Here is a 26,069-nt window from a genome sequence, read left to right as displayed (position 1 = left end):
TCTCGACTATTGTAACGTATTATTTTCGGGTCTCCCTATGTCTAGCATTAAAAGATTACAATTGGTACCAAACGCGGCTGCTAGACTTTTGACAAGAACAAGAAAGTTTGATCATATTACGCCTATAGTGGCTCACCTGCACTGGCTTCCTGTGCACTTAAGATGTGACTTTAAGGTTTTACTACTTACGTATAAAATACTACACGGTCTAGCTACGTCCTATCTTGTCGATTGTATTGTGCCATATGTCCTGGCAAGAAATCCGCGTTCAAAGAACTCCGGCTTATTAGTGATTCCCAGAGCCCAAAAAAAGTCTGCGGGCTATAGAGCGTTTTCTATTCGGGCTCCAGTACTATGGAATGCCCTCCCGGTAACAATTAGAGATGCTACCTCAGTAGAAGCATTTAAGTCCCATCTTAAAACTCATTTGTATACTCTAGCCTTTAAATAGACCCCCCTTTTAGACCAGTTGATCTGCCGTTTCTTTTTTTTTCTCCTCTGCTCCCCTCTTCCTTGTGGAGGGGGGGGGGCACAGGTCCAGTGGCCATGGATGAAGTGCTGGCTGTCCAGAGTCGGGACCCGGGGTGGACCGCTCGCCTGTGCATTGGCTGGGAACATCTCTGCGCTACTGACCCGTCTCCGCTCGGGATGGTGTCCTGCTGGCCCCACTATGGACTGGACTCTTACTATTATGTTGGATCCACTATGGACTGGACTCTCACAATATTATGTCAGACCCACTCGACATCCATTGCATTCGGTCTCCCCTAGAGGGGGGGGGTTACCCACATATGCGGTCCTCTCCAAGGTTTCTCATAGTCATTCACATCGACGTCCCACTGGGGTGAGTTTTTCCTTGCCCTTATGTGGGCTTTGTACCGAGGATGTCGTTGTGGCTTGTGCAGCCCTTTGAGACACTTGTGATTTAGGGCTATATAAATAAACATTGATTGATTGATTGATTGATATATATATATATATATATATATATATATATATATATATATATATATATATATATATATATATATATATATATATATATATATATATATATATATACATACATACATACATACATACATACATACATACATATATATATATATATATATATGTATATATATATATATATATATATATATATATATATATATACTGTATATATATATCAATCCATCCATCTTCTTCCGTGGGGGCAGCAGCCTAAGCAGGGAAGCCCAGACTTCCCTCTCCCCAGCCACTTCGTCCAGCTCTTCCTGTGGGACCCCGAGGCGTTCCCAGGCCAGCCGGGAGACATAGTCTTCCCAACGTGTCCTGGGTCTTCCCCGAGGCCTCCTACCGGTCGGACGTGCCCTAAACACCTCCCTAGGGAGGCGTTCGGGTGGCATCCTGACCAGATGCCCGAACCACCTCATCTGGCTCCTCTGGATGTGGAGGAGCAGCGGCTTTACTTTGAGCTCCTCCCGGATGGCAGAGCTTCTCACCCTATCTCTAAGGGAGAGCCCCGCCACCCGGCGGAGGAAACTCATTTCGGCCGCTTGTACCTGTGATCTTGTCCTTTCGGTCATAACCCAAAGCTCATGACCATAGGTGAGGATGGGAACGTAGATCGACCGGTAAATTGAGAGCTTTGCCTTCCGGCTCAGCTCCTTCTTCACCACAACGGATCGATACAGCGTCCGCATTACTGAAGACGCCGCACTCGTGAACAAGACTCCGAGGTACTTGAACTCCTCCACTTGGGGCAAGATCTCCTCCCCAACCCGGAGATGGCACTCCACCCTTTTCCGGGTATATATATATATATATATATATATATAGACGGTCGTGGTCAAAAGTTTACATACACTTGTAAAGAACATAATGTCATGGCTGTCTTGAGTTTCCAATAATTTCTACAACTCTTTATTTTTTTTGTGATATAGTGATTGGAGCATATACATGTTGGTCACAAACAACATTCATGAAGTTTGGTTCTTTTATGAATTTATTATGGGCCTACTGAAAATGTGACCAAATCTGCTGGGTCAAAAGTATACATACAGCAATGTTAATATTTGGTTACATGTCCCTTGGCAAGTTTGACTGCAATAAGGTGCTTTTGGTAGCCATCCACAAGCTTCTGGCAAGCTTCTGGTTGAATTTTTGACCACTCCTCTTGACAAAATTGGTGCAGTTCAGCTAAATTTGTAGGTTTTCTGACATGGACTTGTTTCTTCAGCATTGTCCACACGTTTAAGTCAGGACTTTGGGAAGGCCATTCTAAAACCCAAATTCTAGCCTGATTTATCCATTCCTTGACATGTGTTTGGGGTCATTGTCCTGTTGAAACACCCAACTGCGCCCAAGACCCAACCTCTGGCCCCCAAGTTAAAAAGCTTGGGTACCCCTGATTTAAAGGCTAGAGCATATATACTATGAATGAGTTAAGATGGGATCGAAATGCTTCTACGGAGATAGCATCTCAAACTGTTGTCGGTAGGGCATTCCAGAATACTGGAGCCCGAATGAAAAAAGCTCTAGAGCCTGCAGATGTTTTTTGGGCTCTGGGAATCACTATTAAGCCGGTGTTCTTGGAACGCAGATCTCTGGACGGAACGTTGGGTACAATACAATCAACAAGATAAAATGCTATGCTATGGTATAGGCGAAATATGATCAAACTTTCTTGTCCTAGTAAAGAGTTTAAAAGCCACAAGTATAAATTAGTGAGGTTTATGTCCTGATTAGTATCATTTACATTTGATTAGTATCATTTACATTTTAACCGACATTAGTACCAAATCGGTACTTTAAAAAGGGTGCAGGTGCTTAAACGATGCCCAAATCGATAAATAAAACATTTAAAACATGCACATTTTTGTAAAAAACAAAACGATGCCTTTTTAGGGAATTTTCTGACATTCAATTTGAACAGACTGGTAATTGAAATACTTCAGTGATATAAATTACATTTACATTTAAAAATAGGAAGTCAAATCTAAAACAATTCGTCTGAAGTGCAGAGAATAATTTCACCACACCTAGTGTGTGTGTGACAATCATTGGTACTTTAACTTTTTAACTTGAATAATTATTGCAGAAATACACATCATAGAGAATGTACAAAAAACACTTACAAGTCCAAGTCCCACAAGACGAACCATTTTGTATCGACTGTGAGTTCCGGTGTTAGTGTTACTTTGGAACATTCTACGAAGTAAGAAAGCTTGATTTGCCCATCCTAACCCACCTACAACACAGTATAGATATTCTGGAGTGGTTAGGTGGGCTATTTTTATGTTCCCTAATTATCTGTGTGACGTCATAATTCCTAATTTCGACCCGATAATTATAGGGCTGATAATTACCATGCACCCCTAATTTACTTGAATTAACCACCTCGGAACCAGTGGTTCGTACCTTGCTACAAACTGTCTTTATTTACACTTGTGGCCAGAACACATACTCTCATCATGTCATATATTAATTTGGAGCTTTTGATAATTAATTTGAACTGTTCTTTATCCAGGCTGTAATCATTAAAAAACATACATCTTTTTTTAATTATAACAGCAAGAATGGGGTGAACCCACCCTCAATCAGATGCTTTTTGTAACCAACAAGCGTCTGGCATAATTCCAGATTGATGTATGAAAAATTTTCTTGGCAGAATTAGTACGTGCCACTGTTAATTTTGTTGACACATAATTTTTGGTCAATGTCGTTTTTCCCTGTCAATAAGCTGTGCGCTGCTTCTTCTTCTTTTTTTTGGGACATGTTGTAATGACAAATTAGAAATATGTAATGTACCATATTGTAACTGTATGCATGTTCGAAATAACCATAAAATGAGATAAAAATTAATCAAAAGAAATGCATGTTGACACTGTTCACTCTTTGCAGCTATTATCTCCGCTGAAAACACAACCAACTAAACTAATACTTTGGTTTGTCACTCATTTCTATCAGGTTTTCATCTCAGTGCTACAGTTGTGCCAAGTCAGTCCGGACAGTCGAAAGGAGCCTACAATGTGGCAGTCATGTTTGATCGCTGCCGCATCACCTCCTGCAGTTGTACATGTGGCGCTGGGGCCAAATGGTGTGCTCATGTGGTGGCCCTTTGTCTCTTCAGGATCCACAATGTGAGTTATGAGATCATTATCATTATTGACCAAAAATAATTCGGGCAAATTAACAACGTAATTTGTGTGTGTGTGTATATATATATATATATGTAAAGAACATATTGTCATGGCTGTCTTGAGTTTCCAATAATTACTACAACTCTTTATTTTTTTGTGATAGAGTGATTGGAGCATATACTTGTTGGTCACAAAAAACATTCATGAAGTTTGGTTCTTTTATGAATTTATTATGGGCCTACTGAAAATGTGACCAAATATGCTGGGTCAAAAGTATAAATACAGCAATGTACTATTTGGGTACATGTCCCTTGGCAAGTTTCACTGCAATAAGGCGCTTTTGGTAGCCATCCACAAGCTTCTGGCGAGCTTCTGGTTGAATTTTTGACCACTCCTCTTGACAGAATTGGTGCAGTTCAGCTAAATTTGTTGGTTTTCTGACATGGACTTGTTTCTTCATCATTGTACACACGTTTAAGTCAGGACTTGGGGAAGGCCATTCTAAAACCTTAATTCTAGCCTGATTTAGCCATTCCTTGACGTGTGTTTAGGGTCATTGTCCTGTTGGAACACCCAACTGCGCCCAAGACCCAACCTCCGGGCTGATGATTTTAGAGTGTCCTGAAGAATTTGGAGGTAATCCTCCTTTTTCATTGTCTCATTTACTCTCTGTAAAGCACTAGTTACATTGGCAGCAAAACTGGCTCAGAGCATAATACTACCACCACCATGCTTGACGGTAGGAATGGTGTTCCTGGGATTAAAGGCCTCACGTTTTCTCCTCCAAAAATTGCTGGGTATTGTGGCCAAACAGCTCAATTTTTGTTTCATCTGACCACAGAACTTTCCTCCAGAAGGTCTCACCTTTGTCCATGTGATCAGCAGCAAACTTTAGACAAGACTTAAAGGCCTACTGAAATGCGATTTTCTTATTTAAACGGGGATAGCAGGTCCATTCTATGTGTCATACTTGATCATTTCGCGATGTTGCCATATTTTTGCTGAAAGGATTTAGTAGAGAACATCGACGATAAAGTTCGTAACTTTTGGTCGCTGATAAAAAAGCCTTGCCTGTACCGGAAGTAGCAGACGAGTAGCGTGACGTCACAGGTTGTGGAGCTCCTCACATCTGCACATTGTTTACAATCATGGCCACCAGCAGCGAGAGCGATTCGGACCGAGAAAGCGACGATTTCCCCATTAATTTGAGCGAGGATGAAAGATTCGTGGATGAGGAAAGTGAGAGTGAAGGACTAGAGGGCAGTGGGAGCGATTCAGATAGGGAAGATGCTGTGAGAGGCGGGTAGGACCTGATATTCAGCTGGGAATGACTAAAACAGTAAATAAACACAACACTCTATTAGCCACAACACAACCAGGCTTATATTTAATATGCCACAAATTAATACCGCATAACAAACACCTCCCCCCTCCCGTCCATAAAACCCGCCAATACAACTCAAACACCTGCACAACACACTCAATCGCACAGCCCAAAGTACCGTTCACCTCCCCAAAGTTCATACAGCACATATCTTTCCCCAAAGTCCCCAAAGTTACGTACGTGACATGCACATAGCGGCACGCACGTATGGGCAAGCGATCAAATGTTTGGCAGCTGCATGCGTACTCACGGTACCGTGTCTGCGTATCCAACTCAAAGTCCTCCTGGTACGAGTCTCTGTTGTCCCAGTTCTCCACAGGCCAATGGTAAAGCTTGACTGTCATCTTCCGGGAATGTAAACAATGAAACACCGGCTGTGTTATCCGGCACACCAGTCAAGGGGTGCATTCTACGGCGGGGGTGCGTTATCCAGCACAACACCTGCCACAATACACCGTTTCCCACCTACAGCTTTCTTCTTTGCTGTCTCCATTGTTCATTGAACAAATTGCAAAAGATTCACCAACCCAGATGTCCAGAATACTGTGGAATTTTGCGATGAAAACAGACGACTTAATAGCTGGCCACCATGCTGTCCCAAAATGTCCTCTACAATCCGTGACGTCACTCGCTGACGTCATCATACCGAGACGTTTTCAGCAGGATATTTCGCGCAAAATTTAAAATTGCACTTTAGTGAGCCCGGCCGTATTGGCATGTGTTGCAATGTTAAGATTTCATCATTGATGTATAAACTATCAGACTGCGTGGTCGGTGGTAGTGGGTTTCAGTAGGCCTTTAGGTGTCGCTTCTGGAGCAAGGGCTTCCTTCTTGAATGGTAGCCTCTCAGTCCATTGCGATGCAAAACACGCTTGACTGTGGACACTTAATACCTGTGTTTCAGCATCTTGATCCTCCTGACCAATTTTCTCTCCGCAGCAGGTGTAGTTTGTGTGTTCTTCCTGATCGTGGCAGTGACAAAACTGTGCCATGCACTTTATACTTACCAACAATTGTCTGCACAGTTGCTCTTGGGACCTTAAACTGCTTTGAAATGGCTCCAAGTGACTTTCCTAACTTGTTCAAGTCAATGATTCGTTTTTTCAGATCTGTGCTGAGTTCGTTTGACTTTCCATTGTCGCGTTTGTAACCGAGTCTAATGACTGCATCACATGAGCCCTCTTTAAATGGGCTCAGAGAAGACAACAGGTGTTGTCAACCATAATCACTCACATGAAGTTAAGAGGCCATGCCATGAAGCTAATTTGATTTGATTGTAACTTTTCTACATCACCAAAATTGATAATGTATGTTGCTGTATGTACCTATACTTTTGACCCAGCAGATTTGGTCACATTTTCAGTAGACCCATAATAAATTAATAAAAGAGCCAAACTTCATGAATGTTTTTTGTGATAAACAAGTATGTGCTCCAATCACTCTATCACAAAAAAATAAGACTTGTAGAAATGATTGGAAACTCAAGACAGCCATGACATTATGTCCTGTATATATATGTATGTTTCTATATGTGTATATATGTTTATATATACATGTATATATATATTTATTTTTGTGTGTGTATATATACATATATTTATATATGTTTGTGTGTGTGTGTGTGTATATATATATATATATATATATGTATATGTATATATATATATATATATATATATATATATATATATATATATATCATCATCATCATCATCATCAATCTGTATTGCAGACCTTAAGATCCATTACACACTTAAAAACACAATACAAAACATTAAAAACAAAAAAATGAAACATTAAAAATAAAACATAAAGCCCAAATGTCAGTTTCTGTTTGTGTGCCAATGGTTCCACAGTCCAGATAAGTACCTAACAGAACTGCGAGCAGGGTCCATTATCACACTGATTGTCATTTTCAGACTCAGATGCCCTACACATAAACTTATACATAAGGTTGCGTAGCAACGCTGAGAAAGTGGGCACCCCAAAACTAACAAACATCTGGCTTGCACTCGAGCTTCTTGGAATTCACAGGAGTAGCCTCATACAATCCTTATAAGCAACCTGCATCTTCTGTATGCTTTACTGCTTATACTTTACCCACAGGGGGGCAGTATACAGAGGAGAGCAATAGGCTCTATCTTTACATCATCAGTACAATAATAACATTTCCTTCTCAGCACGTTGGCTTGGGCATACAGCATACACCGCTGTCTGTATAGGTCGTCATCATCACTCAGTAGGTCAGTAATGATGTGCCCCAGATACTTAGTTTTATCACACACACTCAGCACCTGTCCTGACAGATAGAACAAAGGACAAGAGAGGTCCTTGTCTTCTCTTGTTCTACATATCATGATGACACTCTTTTTGGCATTATATTTCACATCATATTTTAAACCATAATCTGTACGTATATTCAGCAGCTGTTGGAAGCCAGCACTGCTAGGAGACAGGATGGCTAAATCATCCGCATACATAAAATTATTGACCACAGTATTACCAAGTACACATCCATCCATCCATCCATCTTCTTCCGCTTATCCGAGGTCGGGTCGCGGGGGCAGCAGCCTAAGCAGGGAAGCCCAGACTTCCCTCTCCCCAGCCACTTCATCCAGCTCCTCCCGGGGGATCCCGAGGCGTGCCCAGGCCAGCCGGGAGACATAGTCTTCCCAACGTGTCCTGGGTCTTCCTCGTGGTCTCCTACCAGTCGGACGTGCCCTAAACACCTCCCTAGGGAGGCGCTCGGGTGGCATCCTGACCAGATGCCCGAACCACTTCATCTGGCTCCTCTCGATGTGGAGGAGCAGCGGCTTTACTTTGAGCTCCCCCCGGATGACAGAGCTTCTCATCCTATCTCTAAGGGAGAGCCCCGCCACCAGGCGGAGGAAACTCATTTCGGCCGCTTGTACCCGTGATCTTGTCCTTTCGGTCATAACCCAAAGCTCATGACCATAGGTGAGGATGGGAACGTAGATCGACCGGTAAATTGAGAGCTTTGCCTTCCGGCTCAGCTCCTTCTTCACCACAAGGGATCGATACAGCGTCCGCATTACTGAAGACGCCGCACCGATCCGCCTGTCGATCTCACGATCCACTCTTCCCTCACTCGTGAACAAGACTCCGAGGTACTTTAACTCCTCCACTTGGGGCAAGATCTCCTCCCCAACCCGGAGATGGCACTCCACCCTTTTCCGGGCGAGAACCATGGACTCGAACTTTGAGGTGCTGATTCTCATCCCAGTCGCTTCACACTCAGCTGCGAACCGATCCAGTGAGAGCTGAAGATCCTGGCCAGATGAAGCCATCAGGACCACATCATCTGCAAAAAGCAGAGACCTAATCCTGCAGCCACCAAACCGGATCCCCTCAACGCCTTGACTGCGCCTAGAAATTCTGTCCATAAAAGTTATGAACAGAATCGGTGACAAAGGTTCAAAAGTCTAACCCTCACCGGAAACGTGTCCGACTTACTGCCGGCAATGCGAACCAAGCTCTGACACTGATCATACAGGGAGCGGACCGCCACAATCAGACAGTCCGAAACCCCATACTCTCTGAGCACTCCCCACAGGACTTCCCGAGGGACACGGTCGAATGCCTTCTCCAAGTCTACAAAGCACATGTAGACTGGTTGGGCAAACTCCCATGCACCCTCAAGGACCCTGCCGAGAGTATAGAGCTGGTCCACAGTTCCACGACCAGGACGAAAACCACACTGTTCCTCCTGAATCCGAGGTTCGACTATCCGGCGTAGCCTCCTCTCCAGTACACCTGAATAGACCTTACCGGGAAGGCTGAGGAGTGTGATCCCACGATAGTTAGAACACACCCTCCGGTTCTCCTTTTTAAAGAGAGGAACCACCACCCCGGTCTGCCAATCCAGAGGTACTGCCCCCGATGTCCACGCGATGCTGCAGAGTCTTGTCAACCAAGACAGCCCCACAGCATCCAGAGCCTTAAGGAACTCCGGGCGGATCTCATCCACCCCCGGGGCCTTGCCACCGAGGAGCTTTTTAACTACCTCAGCAACCTCAGCCCCAGAAATAGGAGAGCCCACCACAGATTCCCCAGGCACTGCTTCCTCATAGGAAGACGTGTTGGTGGGATTGAGGAGGTCTTCGAAGTATTCCCTCCAATGATCTACAACTTCCGCAGTCGAGGTCAGCAGAACACCATCCTCACCATACACGGTGTTGGTAGTGCACTGCTTCCCCTTCCTGAGGCGGCGGATGGTGGTCCAGAATCGCTTCGAAGCCGTCCGGAAGTCGTTTTCCATGGCTTCCCCGAACTCCGCGACCGCTGAAGCCGCACACCGCTTGGCCTGTCGGTACCTGTCCGCTGCCTCAGGAGTCCCATGAGCCAAAAGAACCCGATAGGACTCCTTCTTCAGCTTGACGGCATCCCTCACCGCCGGTGTCCACCAACGGGTTCTAGGATTACCGCCACGACAGGCACCAACTACCTTGCGGCCACAGCTCCAATCAGCCGCCTCGACAATAGAGGTGCGGAACATGGTCCACTCGGACTCAATGTCCAGCACCTCCCTCGTGACATGTTCAAAGTTCTTCCGGAGGTGGGAATTGAAACTCTCTCTGACAGGAGACTCTGCCAGACGTTCCCAGCAAACCCTCACAATGCGTTTGGGCCTGCCAGGTCTGTCCGGCATCCTCCCCCACCATCGCAGCCAACTCACCACCAGGTGGTGATCGGTAGAAAGCTCCGCCCCTCTCTTCACCCGAGTGTCCAAAACATGAGGCTGCAAATCCGATGACACAACTACAAAGTCGATCATAGAACTGCGGCCTAGGGTGTCCTGGTGCCAAGTGCACATATGGACACCCTTATGCTTGAACATGGTGTTCGTTATGGACAATCCGTGACGGGCACAAAAGTCCAATAACAAAACACCATTTGGGTTCAGATCCGGGCGGCCATTCTTCCCAATCACGCCTCTCCAGGTTTCACTGTCGTTGCCAATATGAGCGTTGAAGTCCCCCAGTAGAACGAGGGAATCACCCGGGGGAGCACTCTCAAGTACTCCCTCGAGTGAATCCAAAAAGGGTGGGTACTCTGAGCTGCTGTTTGGCGCGTAAGCGCAAACAACAGTCAGGACCCGTCCCCCCCACCCGAAGGCGGAGGGAAGCTACCCTCTCGTCCACCGGGTTGAACTTCAACATGCAGGCTCTGAGCCGGGGGGCAACAAGAATTGCCACCCCAGCCCGTCGCCTCTCACTGCTGGCAACGCCAGAGTAGAAGAGAGTCCAGCCCCTCTCGAGAGAACTGTCGAGGTGAGTCCGACTATATCCAACCGGAACTTCTCTACCTCGCGCACTAGCTCAGGCTCCTTCTCCCCCCAGCGAGGTGACGTTCCACGTCCCAAGAGCTAGCTTCTGTAGCCGAGGATCGGACCGCCAAGTGCCCTGCCTTCGGCTGCGGCCCAGCTCACATTGCACCCGACCTCTTTGGCCCCTGCTATGGGTGGTGAGCCCATTGGAGGGGGGACCCACGTTGCCTCTTCGGGCTGTGCCCGGCCGGGCCCCATGGGGACAGGCCCGGCCACCAGGCGCTCGCCATCGTGCCCCAACTCCGGGCCTGGCTCCGGAGGGGGGCCCCGGTGACCCGCGTCCGGGCGAGGGAAATCTGAGTCTCGGTACTTGCATTTCCGCAGAAGTCTACACATCCTGTTCTACATTTATTGAGCTGTACAGATAGGTCGTTCATATACAGATTGAAGAGGGCAGGGGAGAAAATTCACCACCTTAAAAGGTGCGGAGCAGTTATCGCCCCATTTTATATGACAGAATTCTGATGATACTATCAGGCACGCCCCTCTCTTTCAGTTTTAAAAACAGTTTCTGATAGTTGACTCTATCAAAGGCTTTCGACGCATCAATATAGCCAACTAAAACTGAGAAGTTCTTTCCTTTATACATATCAATCTCTTCTTTCAATGCATAGATACAAAGGTCAGTACCATGCTTAGTTATATAACCAAATTGATTTGTCAGCAGTGGTAAGAAAAGCTTAAAAAAGTAAATTATTTAGACCGCTTAAGCAAGCGGTCTAATAAATTTCTCTCTATAACTTTAGAAAGTATGCTTGCAAGTGCAATAGGCCTGTAATTATCCATGCTTCCCACTTTATCTGCCTTGTCCTTGATAACCGGCACCAGAGTGACAGCCAGCATGGAGTCAGGCAGCAGCCCTTGTGACATCAGGCCTGTAAAACAGATGGGAAGCAGGACCGCTACTTTGGGGCTCGCATGTTTCAGGTGTTCTGCAGTTATATGATCAGGGCCACTGGCTTTATTTTCAGCTAGCTGGGATATTGCCTGCAGCACCTCACTTACAGTGACTCCAACAGCCTCCCTGTTGTGGATGCTGCCTATATCAAAGTGGTCATTTTTAACAGAATTATAAAGTGCAGAATAGTGCTGCCTCCATTTCTCAGCTATGTTATCAGCTCCAGCTACACCCTCAATTGTGCATGGCAGCGGCACACTGCCTCGGTTGTGAAGTGAAGTGAATTATATTTATATAGCGCTTTTCTCTAGTGACTCAAAGCGCTTTACATAGTGAAACCCAATATCTAAGTTACATTTAAACCAGTGTGGGTGGCACTGGGAGCAGGTGGGTAAAGTGTCTTGCCCAAGGACACAACAGCAGTGACTAGGATGGCGGAAGCGGGGATCGAACCTGCAACCCTCAATTTGCTGGCACGGCCGCTCTGCCAACCGAGCTGTTTTCACCTCTTTCCAGAATCCACTTATATTGCAGTTAAGGAGTTTCTCAGCCAATGAGTCAGCTCTCATAGTGTGCTCTTTTCGAGTGACAAATCGAATGGCAGATTTGTACCTAGAATGTGTGAGCTTTTTATGATCGTACTGGACCTTTTTTAGGTCTGCCAGCCAGAACCCATTCACTGAAAGCCTCCCTAGCCGCAGTGTAATGCACACGAACATGTTTATTCCAGCCTGGCTTCCCACTGGATTTCCTGTTTGTTTATGTAACATAAGGACTGCTAGCCTCACACAGGGTTTTGACAGTATTGTCATACATTGCACAAAGGGATTTTCTATGATTCATATCATTACAGTTAAGATTAGTACACAAAATTGCATCAAGTAGAAGAGACATATTATTTAAAAGAGCATCAGTTCTCCTGTAATAAAACAGCACTTCCTCATCTGTGAGTTAAGACCAGTCTAGTTTGGCCCTGAGGCGATTAACCTCCTGGGTCAACTCAGGGGGACGGTCCAACTTAATATCTAATATGAATGGAATATCGCTCATTGAGGCCTCATACACAATCTTCATAGAGCGTATAGTGGCGTGTGCATCAGCCATACTGAGACAGTGGTCAAGCCATGATGTTGTGTGCCAGGCTTCACTAATATAAGAATAGCTAACAGCTGGCAACAACCCTTGACTAGATAAGGTGAGTGCATTTTCATCACAAAACTGTATTAGGTGTCTTGCAAATAAAGAGCTGCCATCAGAAATATCAGCATTCCAGTCACCGACCACATAAATACACGTACAGTGATTATCCTCTGTAAAATAATTAATAAAGGCAAGTTTAAACATGTAGTCATCCTCATTGTCTTTACATTCATACGGAGTGTACACAATAAGAACAATAAACTCCCTATTGTTGGACTTATATCAATCAATCAATCAATCAATCAATCAATCAATGTTTATTTATATAGCCCTAAATCACAAGTGTTTCAAAGGGCTGCACAAGCTACAACGACATCCGCGGTACAGAGCCCACATAAGGGCAAGGAAAAACGTTGGAGAGGACCGCATATGTACCAACTTTTGTACCAACTGTAATCTTTTAATGCTAGACATAGGGAGAACCGAAAATAATACGTTACAGTAATCGAGACGAGACGTAACGAACGCATGAATAATGATCTCAGCGTCGCTAGAGGACAAAATGGGACGAATTTTAGCGATATTACGGAGATGAAAGAAGGCCGTTTTAGTAACACACTTAATGTGTGACTCAAACGAGAGAGTTGGGCCGAAGATAATACCCAGATTTTTTATCAAGGGTTGGAATTGGGGGTTAAATCACAAGAAATGCTTCCCGGGCGCGGCTACCGCTGCTGCTCACGCTCTCCTCACCTCCCGGGGGGTGATCAAGTGCCCCCCCCGTGTCTTGCCTGCTGCAGATGTCCCCTCGCTCTGTATCCCCGCATATCCTCCAAGGCTTGTATCCTCAGCAGGCCCCGGAACGGCAGAATTGTTGTCCTCGTCAGCAGAGTTGGCCGGACCTGGCTCACCGAACTGAGCAGATCCTCCACCAATAATGGCCCTTGGCACAGGCTGGCTTCTTCCATGACTGGGTTCCTCCTGCTGCTCCAATGCCGATACTCTGGATAAAACAGCCGTGGATACAGCTGTCAGTTCCTCGCCGACATCAGCTTGGATCTTCACAGCCTGCCTTAACACACCAGACGCTCCATTATGCTGAGCAGGTTTGAGACGTCCAGGCTGTTGAACTTCACTGGTGGCAGGTCATCCAGGTGGTGGGAGACAAAATGTGGAATATTGTCTCCACATTCATTAAGCACTTTGAGACAGGATTTTATATTATTATTGTCCTTCTGGACACCTTTACAAGCTATATACCGCTGTTTGGTTTTGGGACATAACTCGAACAGTAGCTTTTTGGATGACTCAATCCACTTATAATCAAAGTTGGTAGAGGCAATCAGAATGAGCTCCTCCTGAGCCACGGTGTGGTCTTGGGTGGTCCCGGATTGGAGAGCACCGGAGGCAAAGTCCCTCTGCGACGCTCGTTCAAGTCAGAAAGCCAACGTCGATGTTTGCTTTGCTCGCTAGCAATTTTAGTTTCATCTGACTACAGAACTTTCCTCCAGAATGTCCATGTGATGTCAGATGAAACAAAAATTGAGCTGTTTGGCCACAATACCCAGCAATATGTTTGGAAGAGAAAAGGCGAGGCCTTCAATCCCAGGAACACCATTCCCACCGTCAAGCATGGTAGTGGTAGTATTAGGCTCTGGGCCTGTTTTGCTACCAATGGAACTAGTGCTTTAAATGGGAAAATGAAAAAGAAGGATTACCTCCAAATTCTTTAGGACAACCTAAAATCATCAGCCCGAAGGTTGGATCTTGAGCGCAGTTGGGTGTTCCAACAGGACAATGACCCCAAACACACGTCAAAAGTGGTAAAGGAATGGCTAAATCAGGCTAGAATTAAGGTTTTAGAATGTCCTTCCCAAAATCCTGACTTAAATGTGTGGACAATGCTGAAGAAACAAGTCCATGTCAGAAAACCAACACATTTAGCTGAACTTCACTAATTTTGTCAAGAGGAGTGGTCAGAAATTCAGCCAGAAGCTTGCCAGAAGCTTGTGGATGGCTACTAAGGCTGAAACGACGCGTCGACATAGTCGACGTCATCGGTTACGTAAATACGTCGACGTCATTTTTGTGCGTCGGCGCGTCGCATATTTACGTCACACAACTGTCATGGCGGAGCGCAGAGCAAACGATGCGAGCGAGGGGAAAAAACACGCCAAAAGTCGTCAAAAGTGTGGGAGTATTTTAATAAACGGCCTAATAATGTTGTTTTATGCACACTGTGTCGAGCGGAAATGGCGTATCACAGCAGCACAACGGCTATGAACGAGCATCTAAAAAGAAAACATCCGACAGCGTTCTTCCCATCACCATCAACGAGTCAATCATCCGCGTGAGTATACGTTGTCATCATTACACAAAAACATGAATGTGTCATTTGTATCTGCGTTGTAAATTCATAAACTAAAGGACCGTTTTGCTCTGAGAGGCGCGTTTGGCGTGCCTGTTCAGTGTTTACAAAGACGCGCTCCTCTTTAACGCTAACGTTAATAAGTTGTACAAATACCTTTTACAACATTAACAGTTACATATACTATCTTTAACGCTAACGTTAATAAGTTGTGCAAATACCTTTTACAACATTAACAGTTACATATACTATCTTTAACGCTAACGTTAATAAGTTGTACAAATACCTTTTACAACATTAACAGTTACATATACTATCTTTAACGCTAACGTTAATAAGTTGTGCAAATACCTTTTACAACATTAACAGTTACATATACTATCTTTAACGCTAACGTTAATAAGTTGTGCAAATACCTTTTACAACATTAACAGTTACATATACTATGTACAAACGAACAATTAACTTCACTTTAATCATACTATCGTTGTGTTATTAACCCAATTCAACAAGATAATGTGTGTAGTTTAATTAACCTTTTGTATTAAAGTAAGCTGTATTTGGGTATATTTAAAATGAAAATTAATTGTTGTCTCTTATGTTGCAGCAAACGACAAAGCAGTGTCCAGGATTTTTTTCCAAAGAGGCATGGGACTGAATGCACACCCCAAGTGGCCGCTGACCTGACTGATGGTGTCCTGGAAATGATGGTCATAGACATGAGGCCATTAAATATGGTAGAAGACGGTTTCACTCTGGCTACACACTACCATCAAGAACCCACTTCACTAAGCTTATGGAGCAAAAATACACAAAGAAAATGAATGAAGTCAAAGCAATCCTGAAAAATGTGAAAGGAAAACTGACACTCACAACTGATGCATGGACAAGTATGGCCACTGAAGCTTACCTTGGTGTCACCATTCACTTTGTTAATGATGAGTGGGAGCTTACCTCAATTAACTTGACAACAATACCCCTCAATGAAAAGCACACTGCAGAAAACATTGCCTCTTGGATTGAGGATGTTGTCAATAAGTTTGAAATAAACATAAAACTAGTACAAGTCATTGTACATGACAATGCTGCAAATGTTGTTGCAGCTTTAAGAGTTCTTGAGGAAAGACATGGTGTTTCATCCCTCAGATGTGTTGGCCATACTCTACAGCTTGTAGTTAACCATGCTCTAAAGGACAACCACATCAGCAGAGCTTTAGGAGCAGCAAGAAGTTTGGTCGAGCACTTCAGAAAAAGTGAGCTATCCAGTACAAAACTAAAGGTTAAGCAAAAACAAATGGGTTCTCCAGACCACAGCCTCATACAAGATGTGTCTGTGAGATGGAACAGTTCCTTTTGCATGATTAGTCGCCTGCTTGAGCAGAGGTGGCCAATAACAGCAACTCTGTCAGATCCGGAGGTCACTCAAAGAGGGAAGCATTTTCTGGATCTTAAGGCTGACCAGTGGAGCTTGCTTGAAGAACTTGAACAAGTTCTGAAACCTTTTGAATGTGCGACTGTGTACCTGAGTGGAGAATCTTATGTAACAGTTTCCGCTGTCCCTCTGCTGGTCAAAGGGCTTCGGAAGGCTACACAAACTGCTTTTGAAAATGCATCAATCAAGTGTTTCCAGGTCACTGCTGCACGTGAGATAACATCCAGGTGGGAAGCCGAGACCACATTCAAAGATGATGGACCAAATGTGTGCATATTAGCAGCTGCACTTGACCCACGATTCAGGAAGCTGAAATTCCTGACTGCAGATGAGTGTTTAAAAGTTCAATACAAGCTGCATGCAATAGTTCTGGAGGAGAAAAGAAGGGAAAAGGAGACACACGCTCAACAGGGCACAGCAATGCAAGTGGAAAGACCAGATGCTGACAGGCGGCCTGTATCTTTACTAGACACACTTCTTGGCTCAGATTCAGATGAACTCAGCAACAATGAGGAAGACAACAATGACAGTAATGATGCTGAAATGGTCAGAAACGAGTTAGTGTCTTATTTTGGAGAATCCCCCATTTCCAAGGATGAAAACCCATTAAAATGGTGGAAAGAACATCAGGCAAGGTTTCCAAATCTGGCAATGCTGGCTCGGTCTTACCTCTCAGTTCCAGCCACATCGACCCCTTCTGAGCGCCTATTTTCAGCTGCTGGGAATATTGTAAACAAGAAAAGAACCAGCCTCACCCCAGAGCATGTAGACATGCTAACCTTTCTTCATTACAACTGTTAGTCACTCACTGGAATGAGTAGAATTGGTTATAGTGTACAGTGTTGGACTGGATGTTTATTTTGCACATTTTAAAAGCAATACTTAATGTTTACAGTGCTCCAGAATATATAGATTGGCACAAATGTTTACAGTGTTACAGAATGTTTTGCCATGTTTTCAATGTTGACTGAGTAGCCATACTTTTTTTTTGTAAATAAAAGCCATGCCTTTTGAAAAAACTGGCCTAAATTTATTTTTTTCATCTTAATTTTAAATAAAAAAAATAATCGGTAAAAGGAAAAATAATCTATAGATTAATCGAAAAAAATAATCTATAGATTAACCGATTAATCGGAAAAAATAATCTATAGATTAATCGATAGAAAAATAACCGTTAGCTGCAGCCCTAATGGCTACCATAAGCGCCTTATTGCAGTGAAACTTGCCAAGGGACATGTAACGAAACCAACCAAATATTAACTTTGCTGTATGTATACTTTTGACCCAGCAGATTTGGTCACATTTTCAGTAGGCCCATAATAAATTCATAAAAGAACCAAACTTCATGAATGTTTTTTGTGACCAACAAGTATATGCTTCAATCACTCTATCACAAAAAAATAAAGAGTTGTAGAAATTATTGGAAACTCAAGACAGCCATGACATTATGTTCTTTACAAGTGTATGTAAACTTTTGATCACGACTATATATACAGCTGATTGCTATTGACATTTTTTTTTTTTACCACTCTGTAGTTTAAGTTCTTCATCACATACAAGGCTACTCTCCCTCAGTTGTTGGTTCTGTTGATATAACTTAGTTCATATCCTTAGAGGGCAAAATTAATTCATTTTGTAGCATATTTTAATGTTTCTGATATAGCAATAACTTTGAAGGGTTTGTTGGTTTGTTCCAAAAAAATATTTACTTTGTTGTAGTTTGCATATAAACTTCTGCTGTTTAAATTAATAATCAACAGTTTTTTTGTAAATTTTAAAGTTTCCGTAATATTGTTAGTCTTTTTAATAAAAACTATTATTCCTGATATGAAAGAAAACATATGTATCTGGATCTACAAAACCCAAAACCAGTGAAGTTGGCACAATGTGTAATTTGTAAATAAAAACACAATACAATGATTTTTCAAGTCCTTTTCAAGTTATTGAATGCACTGCAAAGACATGATATTTAATGTTCGAACTGAGAAAGTTTTTTTTTTTTTTGCAAATTGTCATTAACTTTGAATTTGATGGCAGCAACACATTGCAAACAAGTTGGCACAGGGGCATTTTTACCACTGGGTTACATGGCCTTTCCTTTTAACAACACTCAGTAAACATTTGGGAACTGAGGAGACCAATTTTTGAAGCCTTTCAAGTGGAATTATTTCCCATTCTTGCTTGATGTACAGCTTAAGTTGTTCCAACAGTCCGGGGTCTCTGTTGTGGTATTTTAGGCTTCATATTGGCCACACATTTTCAATGGGAGACAGGTCTGGACTACAGGCAGGCCATTCTAGTACCCGCACTCTTTTACAATGAAGCCACGCTGTTGTAGCAAGTGGCATGGCATTGTCTTGCTGAAATAAGCAGGGGCGTCCATGATAACGTTGCTTGGATGGCAACATATGTTGCTCCAAAACCTGTATGTACCTTTCAGCATTAATGGTACCTTTCAGCATTAATGGTGCCTTCACAGATGTGCAAGTTACCCATACCTTGGGCACTAATATACCCCCATAACATCACAGATGCTGGCTTTTCAACTTAAAGCCTAGAACAATCCGGATGGTTCTTTTCTTCTTTGTTCCGGAAGACACGACGTCCAGTTTCCAAAAACAATTTGAAATGTGGACTCGTCAGACCACAGAACACATTTCCACTCTGCATCAGTCCATCTTAGATGAGTTCGGGCCCAGCGAAGCCATCGGCGTTTCTGGGTGTTGTTGATAAATGGCTTTTGCTTTCGCATAGTAGAGTTTTAACTTGCACTTGAAGATGTAGCGACGAACTGTAGTGGTTTTCTGAAGTGTTCCTGAGCCCATGTGGTGATATCCTTTACACACTGATGTCGCTTTTTGATGCAGTACCGCCTGAGGGATCAAAGATCACGAGCATGCAATGTTACGTGCAGTGCTTTCTCCAGATTGTCTGAACCTTTTGATGATATTACGGACTGTAAATGGTGAAATCCCTAAATTCCTTGCAATAGCTCGTTGAGAAATGTTGTTCCTTAACTGTTCGACAATTTACTCACGCATTTGTTCACAAAGTGATGACCCTTTCCCCATCATTGTTTGTGAATGACTGAGCATTTCAAAAAATCTAAAAGCATAAAAATACTGGTCTGCCATGTTCTTATTCCTAAAAAGTTCCTGCTCTCGCCGATGTTGGCATATAGGGTTAGCAGGTTTCCGTCCTTTCTTTAATCACCATTTCCGCAAGTAACAAAATGCACTTATTGAAATCTTGCACAAATGGAGAAAAACAATGTCAACAAACTAAAACATCCTTTGTCATCAGCCATTATTTCTTTTTTTTTTGTGGCAAAAATCACAAATTTTAGTCATGTCTACGTTCCAGGTTCCATCCAGCCATCCATCCATATTTTACTCTGCTTTTATTTCAGCTTTTGATAGTAGTTGTGGTTTTTGTACAGGCCGCATCTGTCTGCTTGCGGGCTCCAGTCTCAGAGTCTTTGTCCAGGCTTCAGAGAGATCAGCTCCAAAAATTTGCCCAATATCTCATCAGTGAGCTTCCTCAGCAGGTAAGGCTTTTGATTTTTGTTTTCTTCTACTCCTTTGAACTTCTGAAACATTTTCAAGTTTTTGTTTATAGATGTTCAGTTACCTGTACCATTTTCTTTATCAGGACTTTCCACTCAGAAAATACATTTGGCTAGAAAAGTCTAATGTTAGTCTGCTACAATACCACTCAGTTGAGCTCTGCGATATGGACAAACATATATATCCCGATAACAATATATATCATGGTATAGTAATTTTCTTTACAATGATATATGTACACAAACGTGGAATTAATGCCAATATTGATTATATTTTTTCCATTTATTTACAAAACATATATATTATATATAGACAATTAAAAAGAACAATAACAAGAATATTACTTCCAGCCCTTCTTTCTGACAGTATATACTAGAGTCATGTATACACATGAATTTTAGAGATTTGGTAGACTTACCAATTTGCGAGCAAATAAATATAATTAAAATGGTATCAATCTCACATATTTTTCAGTCATTTTGAGAGGTAATGAGTACGACAGTCACGTGATCGGGGCATAGAGGTGGGGACCATAGATCCTTTCACCACCAGCAACAATGCAAGTCATGCAGACTTTGTGAGAGCCAGCAACAATTACTTTGGGAAAAATTATGATCCAAAACCTTATATTATTTAGCCTGGATATAAGGAGAGTGAGCTACAAGTTTTAAAACCTGTGTGCTAAATAGACCCAGCTTTAGTGAAACACTATAGCATCATGTAGCAGTGTTGTAGGGGTGCAACGGGTAGTCGACAATTATATTTGTCGACAATAGTATAATAATATAATAGTATAATAGGGGGCGGCGTGGCGCAGTGGAAGAGTGGCCGTGCGCGACCCGAGGGTCCCTGGTTCAATCCCCACCTAGTACCAACCTCGTCATGTCCGTTGTGTCCTGAGCAAGACACTTCACCCTTGCTCCTGATGGGTGCTGGTTAGCGCCTTGCATGGCAGCTCCCTCCATCAGTGTGTGAATGTGTGTGTGAATGGGTAAATGTGGAAGTAGTGTCAAAGCGCTTTGAGTACCTTGAAGGTAGAAAAGCGCTATACAAGTACAACCCATTTATCATTTATTTATTTATAGTTGTGACGTTGTCACTCGTGTTTTTCCGAGCAGAAACGGGTTTGTACCGCCACTCCCAAAAACATCACCAGTGAAAACATTTAAAGTGTGAGAACATTTTTCCTAATCTAATTAAAAACATGAATACCTTGCTCAGTGTGCAAAGCATACGGTACTTTGTTTTTTATGGCAGTGCATCTGTGATACGCGAGCATTTAAAGCGGAGGAATGATGTCGGACGTCTAACCGAACCCTTGACAAAAAGTGTGCGTTCCGTATTGAGATGTCAAGGGACGTACTTTCTCCCATATTTTTATTACTGTGAGAATGAAAAAAAAAAATCCTTGAAATATCAAAAGATTCCATCAAATGACAACAACTTCACAACAGTCTTCAACAGACTAAGCTAAGCAATGCCAGAGTGCCTTAGCTACTCGACTACTTAGGAACTCTGCTCTCTTGTTGTCTTGTCCCCAAAACACTCATTGTTTATCTAAGTTGTTAAACATAAACATAGTGTGTCCCGTTTTATGATATGACACTACACTTTATGATGGAGACACTACAAAGCTATCCAATAGGCAGTTGTTGATAAAATAACTCTCCAAAGGGTCAAATAATATTTGCTTCAACTCTTAAGTTTTTTCATAAGTGTTCAGTTCAGACATTATGCGGCCATTTAATGCACATGATCACAATATAGGATACAAATATGACCACACTGTTGAAGTGATTGTGTGTTTTGTAAAAACAAAACAAATAATAAAATGTAGCCAGTCATATGAATAAAAGAAAACTATCTCTGCTCTCCTTTTTTTGTCAAAGGAGTTTTCATACTGATGAAGGGTGGAGACATGCTCTATCATAAAGCTGAACACTGAATTGATACTTTTTTAAGTTAAGCACTCTGGATGTCTGTAAAGAAAGGTGTTTATTTTTATTATGGCAAGTTAAACACAAAATATTTTCATTTAAGAAAAATATAAAAAAAAATTCAGTTCATTATGTTAATTTGCACAAAAACTTGACTATTGAGCAATTGGTTTGCATTACATTTGTATTATTCCAAAACCTGCGCATCTGTTGAAATTCTGTTTGGAGTCAAATAGTATAAAATATGTGTGTGTTGATTGTCAGTCATCAAGTCATATAATCAACAAAGTTTTAATCAATGGACTTCTGAAACATATTAAACAATCAAGAATCCAGTTGCCTCCCTTTAACTTTTGCAGATATTGTAAAACTCAGTTTGCACAAATAAGAAAAGGCAGAAATATTTGGTTTGACCAGCCCTGCAAGGCGTCCCTTATTTTTTTTCAGAAAGTTGGCAACCCTACTAACAAGTGTGAGACAAAGTTGTGTGAAAATTAACCTAAACTATTATTTTAGCCAAAGTCAGACAGCTAAACTTGGTCTACCGGGTACATAAATTTTAATACTTTTTTAAAGCACTGTCAATTTGCAACGCAATAAAAAAAAGAACAATAACAAACGCGTATTGCGTGCTTGCTCGCGCGCCCAAACAGACAGAAAGAAACAGACATTAAGCACCAATGCGTTGGTATCATAAGATTAAACATACAATCTAATAGATAGTGTTAATGTTAAATATTATTCAAGGATACAATTCTATACATTGAGTCTATTAGAGGGCTAACACTGCCAGGAGTTAATCAATTGTCAATGTGCCGGTGTGCAGCTTTTTAAACATAATCACAAAATGCTTACCGGTATTTTCTTTTTTAAGGGTTAGATTTGGTGTTTGTTTTTATTGCTGCTATTTTACTTGTTTTTTATACTTAGACAATACTTTTAGTATGTTGCCTTTAATTTCTTTTAAATGGACATTTTATTAGTCATTGAAATTTTTGTCACAGCTGAATGAGCATCACAGATACAGTATAAATACAAACCCCGTTTCCATATGAGTTGGGAAATTGTGTTAGATGTAAATATAAATGGAATACAATGATTTGCAAATCCTTTTCAACCCATATTCAAATGAATGCACTACAAAGACAAGATATTTGATGTTCAAACTCATAAACTTTATTGTTTTTTTGCAAATGATAATTCACTTAGAATTTCATGGCTGCAACACGTGCCAAAGTAGTTGGGAAAAGGCATGTTCACCACTGTGTTACATGGCCTTTCCTTTTAACAACACTCAGTAAACGTTTGGGAACTGAGGAGACACATTTTTTAAGCTTCCCAGATGGAATTATTTCCCATTCTTGTTTGATGTACAGCTTAAGTTGTTCAACAGTCTGGGGGTCTCCGTTGTGGTATTTAAGGCTTCATAATGCGCCACACATTTTCAATGGGAGACAGGTCTGGACTACAAGCAGGCCAGTCTAGTACCCGCACTCTTTTACTATGAAGCCACGATGATGTAACACGTGGCTTGGCATTGTCTTGCTGAAATAAGCAAAGGCGTCCATGGTAACGTTGCTTGGATGGCAACATATGTTGCTCCAAAACCTGTATGTACCTTTCAGCATTAATGGCGCATTCACAGATGTGTAATTTACCCATGTCTTGGGCACTAATACACCCCCATACCATCACAGATGCTGGCTTTTCAACTTTGCGATCCGGATGGTTCTTTTCCTCTTTGGTCCAGAGGACACGACGTCCACAGTTTCCAAAAACAATTTGAAATGTGGACTCGTCAGACCACAGAACACTTTTCCACTTTGTATCAGTCCATCTTAGATGAGCTCAGACCCAGCAAAGCTGACGGCGTTTCTGGGTGTTGTTGATAAACGGTTTTCGCCTTGCATAGGAGAGTTTCAACCTGCACTTACACATGTAGCGACCAACTGTAGTTACTGACAGTGGGTTTCTGAAGTGTTCCTGAGCCCATGTGGTGATATCCTTTACACACTGATGTCGCTTGTTGATGCAGTACAGCCTGAGGGATCGAAGGTCACGGGCTTAGCTGCTTACGTGCAGTGATTTCTCCATATTCTCTGAACACTTTGATGATATTAGGGACAGTAGTTGGTGAAATCCCTAAATTCCTTGCAATAGCTGGTTGAGAAAGGTTTTTCTTAAACTGTTCAACAATTTGCTCACGCATTTGTTGACAAAGTGGTGACCCTTGCCCCATCCTTGTTTGTGAATGACTGAGCATTACATGGAATCTACTTTTTTACCCAATCATGGTACCCACCTGTTCCCAATTTGCCTGTTCATCTGTGGGATGTTCCAAAGAAGTGTTTGATGAGCATTCCTCAACTTTATCAGTATTTATTGCCACCTTTCCCAACTTCTTTGTCACGGGTTGCTGGCATCAAATTCTAAAGTTAATGATTATTTGCAAAAAAAATGTTTAGCAGTTTGAACATCAAATATGTTGTCTTTGTAGCATATTCAACTGAATATGGGTTGAAAATGTTTTGCAAATCATTGTATTCCGTTTACATTTACATCTAACACAATTTCCCAACGCTTATGGAAACGGGGTTTGCAAATAGTCATAAATGGATTAGTCATCTTTGTTGTTTGTAAGCACGTCTAAAAACTTAAGTTGCATTTTAAAGTCGATGGAAGAGCCAATAAATATGTATGCTTTATAATCTCACAAGTTGACTTATTGTTACGCTAGTCGTTGACTAGTTGATTATCAAAATAGTCGTTAGTTGCAGCCCTATTGCTAAGTGCTAAACAAGAAATACAAACTACAAACATAATAAAGCGATCACTTAAGGTACAATGTCTGCTCTCACTGCGATGCCGACTGATAGGATCTTCCCGTTTAGATGAAGAATGAATCATAATCCACACAAAGGGTTAAAAGGAAAAGTTGCTGCCTCCAGACACCGTCTTCGCCGTGTCTTTGTCTCCATCTAAGGGTATACATTGAATGTCATAGATCAACAGCTTCTAGATTTATGACTGAATCTTTCTATTATCCAGATGAGAGGCATCATTTATAAATCTAGAATAACTTTAAGGAGTCTAGACGCCATGATGCAGCATCAGCAGCAGGTCATCGGCCGGCTCAAAGTACAGCAACACCTCTGTTGCTGAACTTTGAGCCGATAATAGAGTTCACTCTCTATTATCGATGCGCTACTAAAAATAGTTTGTCTTCGTTATCGCGTACAACAACAATGTCACTAATATTTGGTTAATATTGTTGGCGGGTTTTGGATGTTATTTAGGGCGAAATAGAGAGCCCCCATTGACTCAATTGTTAGCTGAGTTTTTATTTATTTATTGATTTACGTCTTAGAATGCATTAAAAAAAAAACATGTGTTCACTTTCTTACATAGAGATTGTGAATGATAAACAGCACATCTTTCTAATTTTTGCATATTTCCAGTTTGACTGATCTGCTGATATGGTCAGAGTGCAGAAGCGTTCCCATTGTGACGTCATCCCACCCTGAAGCTACGGGAATTGCCAAAGACATTCGGAGCGGAATACACAAAATGGCTGTCTAAAATTGTGGCATTTTGTGATGTTTGGGCGGTATTTTCAATTACTTTGCAGTTTGGAAATACAGTTAGATATTGTTTAATAGATACAATGAAACACAATTAAGCATATAAAGTCTACTTGTTTTTTCTTTCTACTGGTACTTTAAGTCATAGAGGAGATTTTTAAGCACACAAATTATGTTATTATTCATTAGTGAAGCAATATTTTCAAAGTTCAATTAATCAATCAAAGTTTATTTGTATAGCCCTTAATCACAAATGCCTCAAAAGGCTTCACAAACCACAACCACATCC

General features: G+C 42.1%; 2 protein-coding genes across 3 annotated transcripts in view; both read left to right on the top strand.

Annotated features, from left to right (window-relative positions):
• The window catches only part of zswim8 (zinc finger, SWIM-type containing 8), a 185,998-nt gene that overhangs the window by 29,190 nt on the left and 130,739 nt on the right, over positions 1-26,069 (top strand). For both annotated transcript variants that reach the window (XM_061964129.2, XM_061964138.2), the window contains 2 exons: positions 3,955-4,127; positions 20,136-20,243. In XM_061964129.2, the coding sequence (XP_061820113.1) occupies positions 3,955-4,127; positions 20,136-20,243 (281 nt within the window). The remainder of the gene's footprint in view (positions 1-3,954; positions 4,128-20,135; positions 20,244-26,069) is intronic.
• LOC133611020 (E3 SUMO-protein ligase ZBED1-like) lies at positions 14,171-17,694 on the top strand. The gene is made up of 2 exons (XM_061967885.1): positions 14,171-15,246; positions 15,872-17,694. The coding sequence occupies exon 2, from the start codon at positions 16,061-16,063 to the stop codon at positions 17,495-17,497; it is 1,437 nt and encodes a 478-aa protein (XP_061823869.1). The 5' UTR covers positions 14,171-15,246; positions 15,872-16,060; the 3' UTR covers positions 17,498-17,694.

This window comes from Nerophis lumbriciformis, linkage group LG02 (genome assembly GCF_033978685.3).
Source record: "Nerophis lumbriciformis linkage group LG02, RoL_Nlum_v2.1, whole genome shotgun sequence".
Taxonomy (NCBI): domain Eukaryota; kingdom Metazoa; phylum Chordata; class Actinopteri; order Syngnathiformes; family Syngnathidae; genus Nerophis; species Nerophis lumbriciformis.
This window is presented reverse-complemented; position numbering and strand designations above follow the sequence as displayed.

Coding starts and splice junctions, on each gene's coding strand:
- LOC133611020 (XM_061967885.1), top strand. CDS start 16,061: ATGGAGCAAAAATACACAAAGAAAATGAATGAAGTCAAAGCAATCCTG.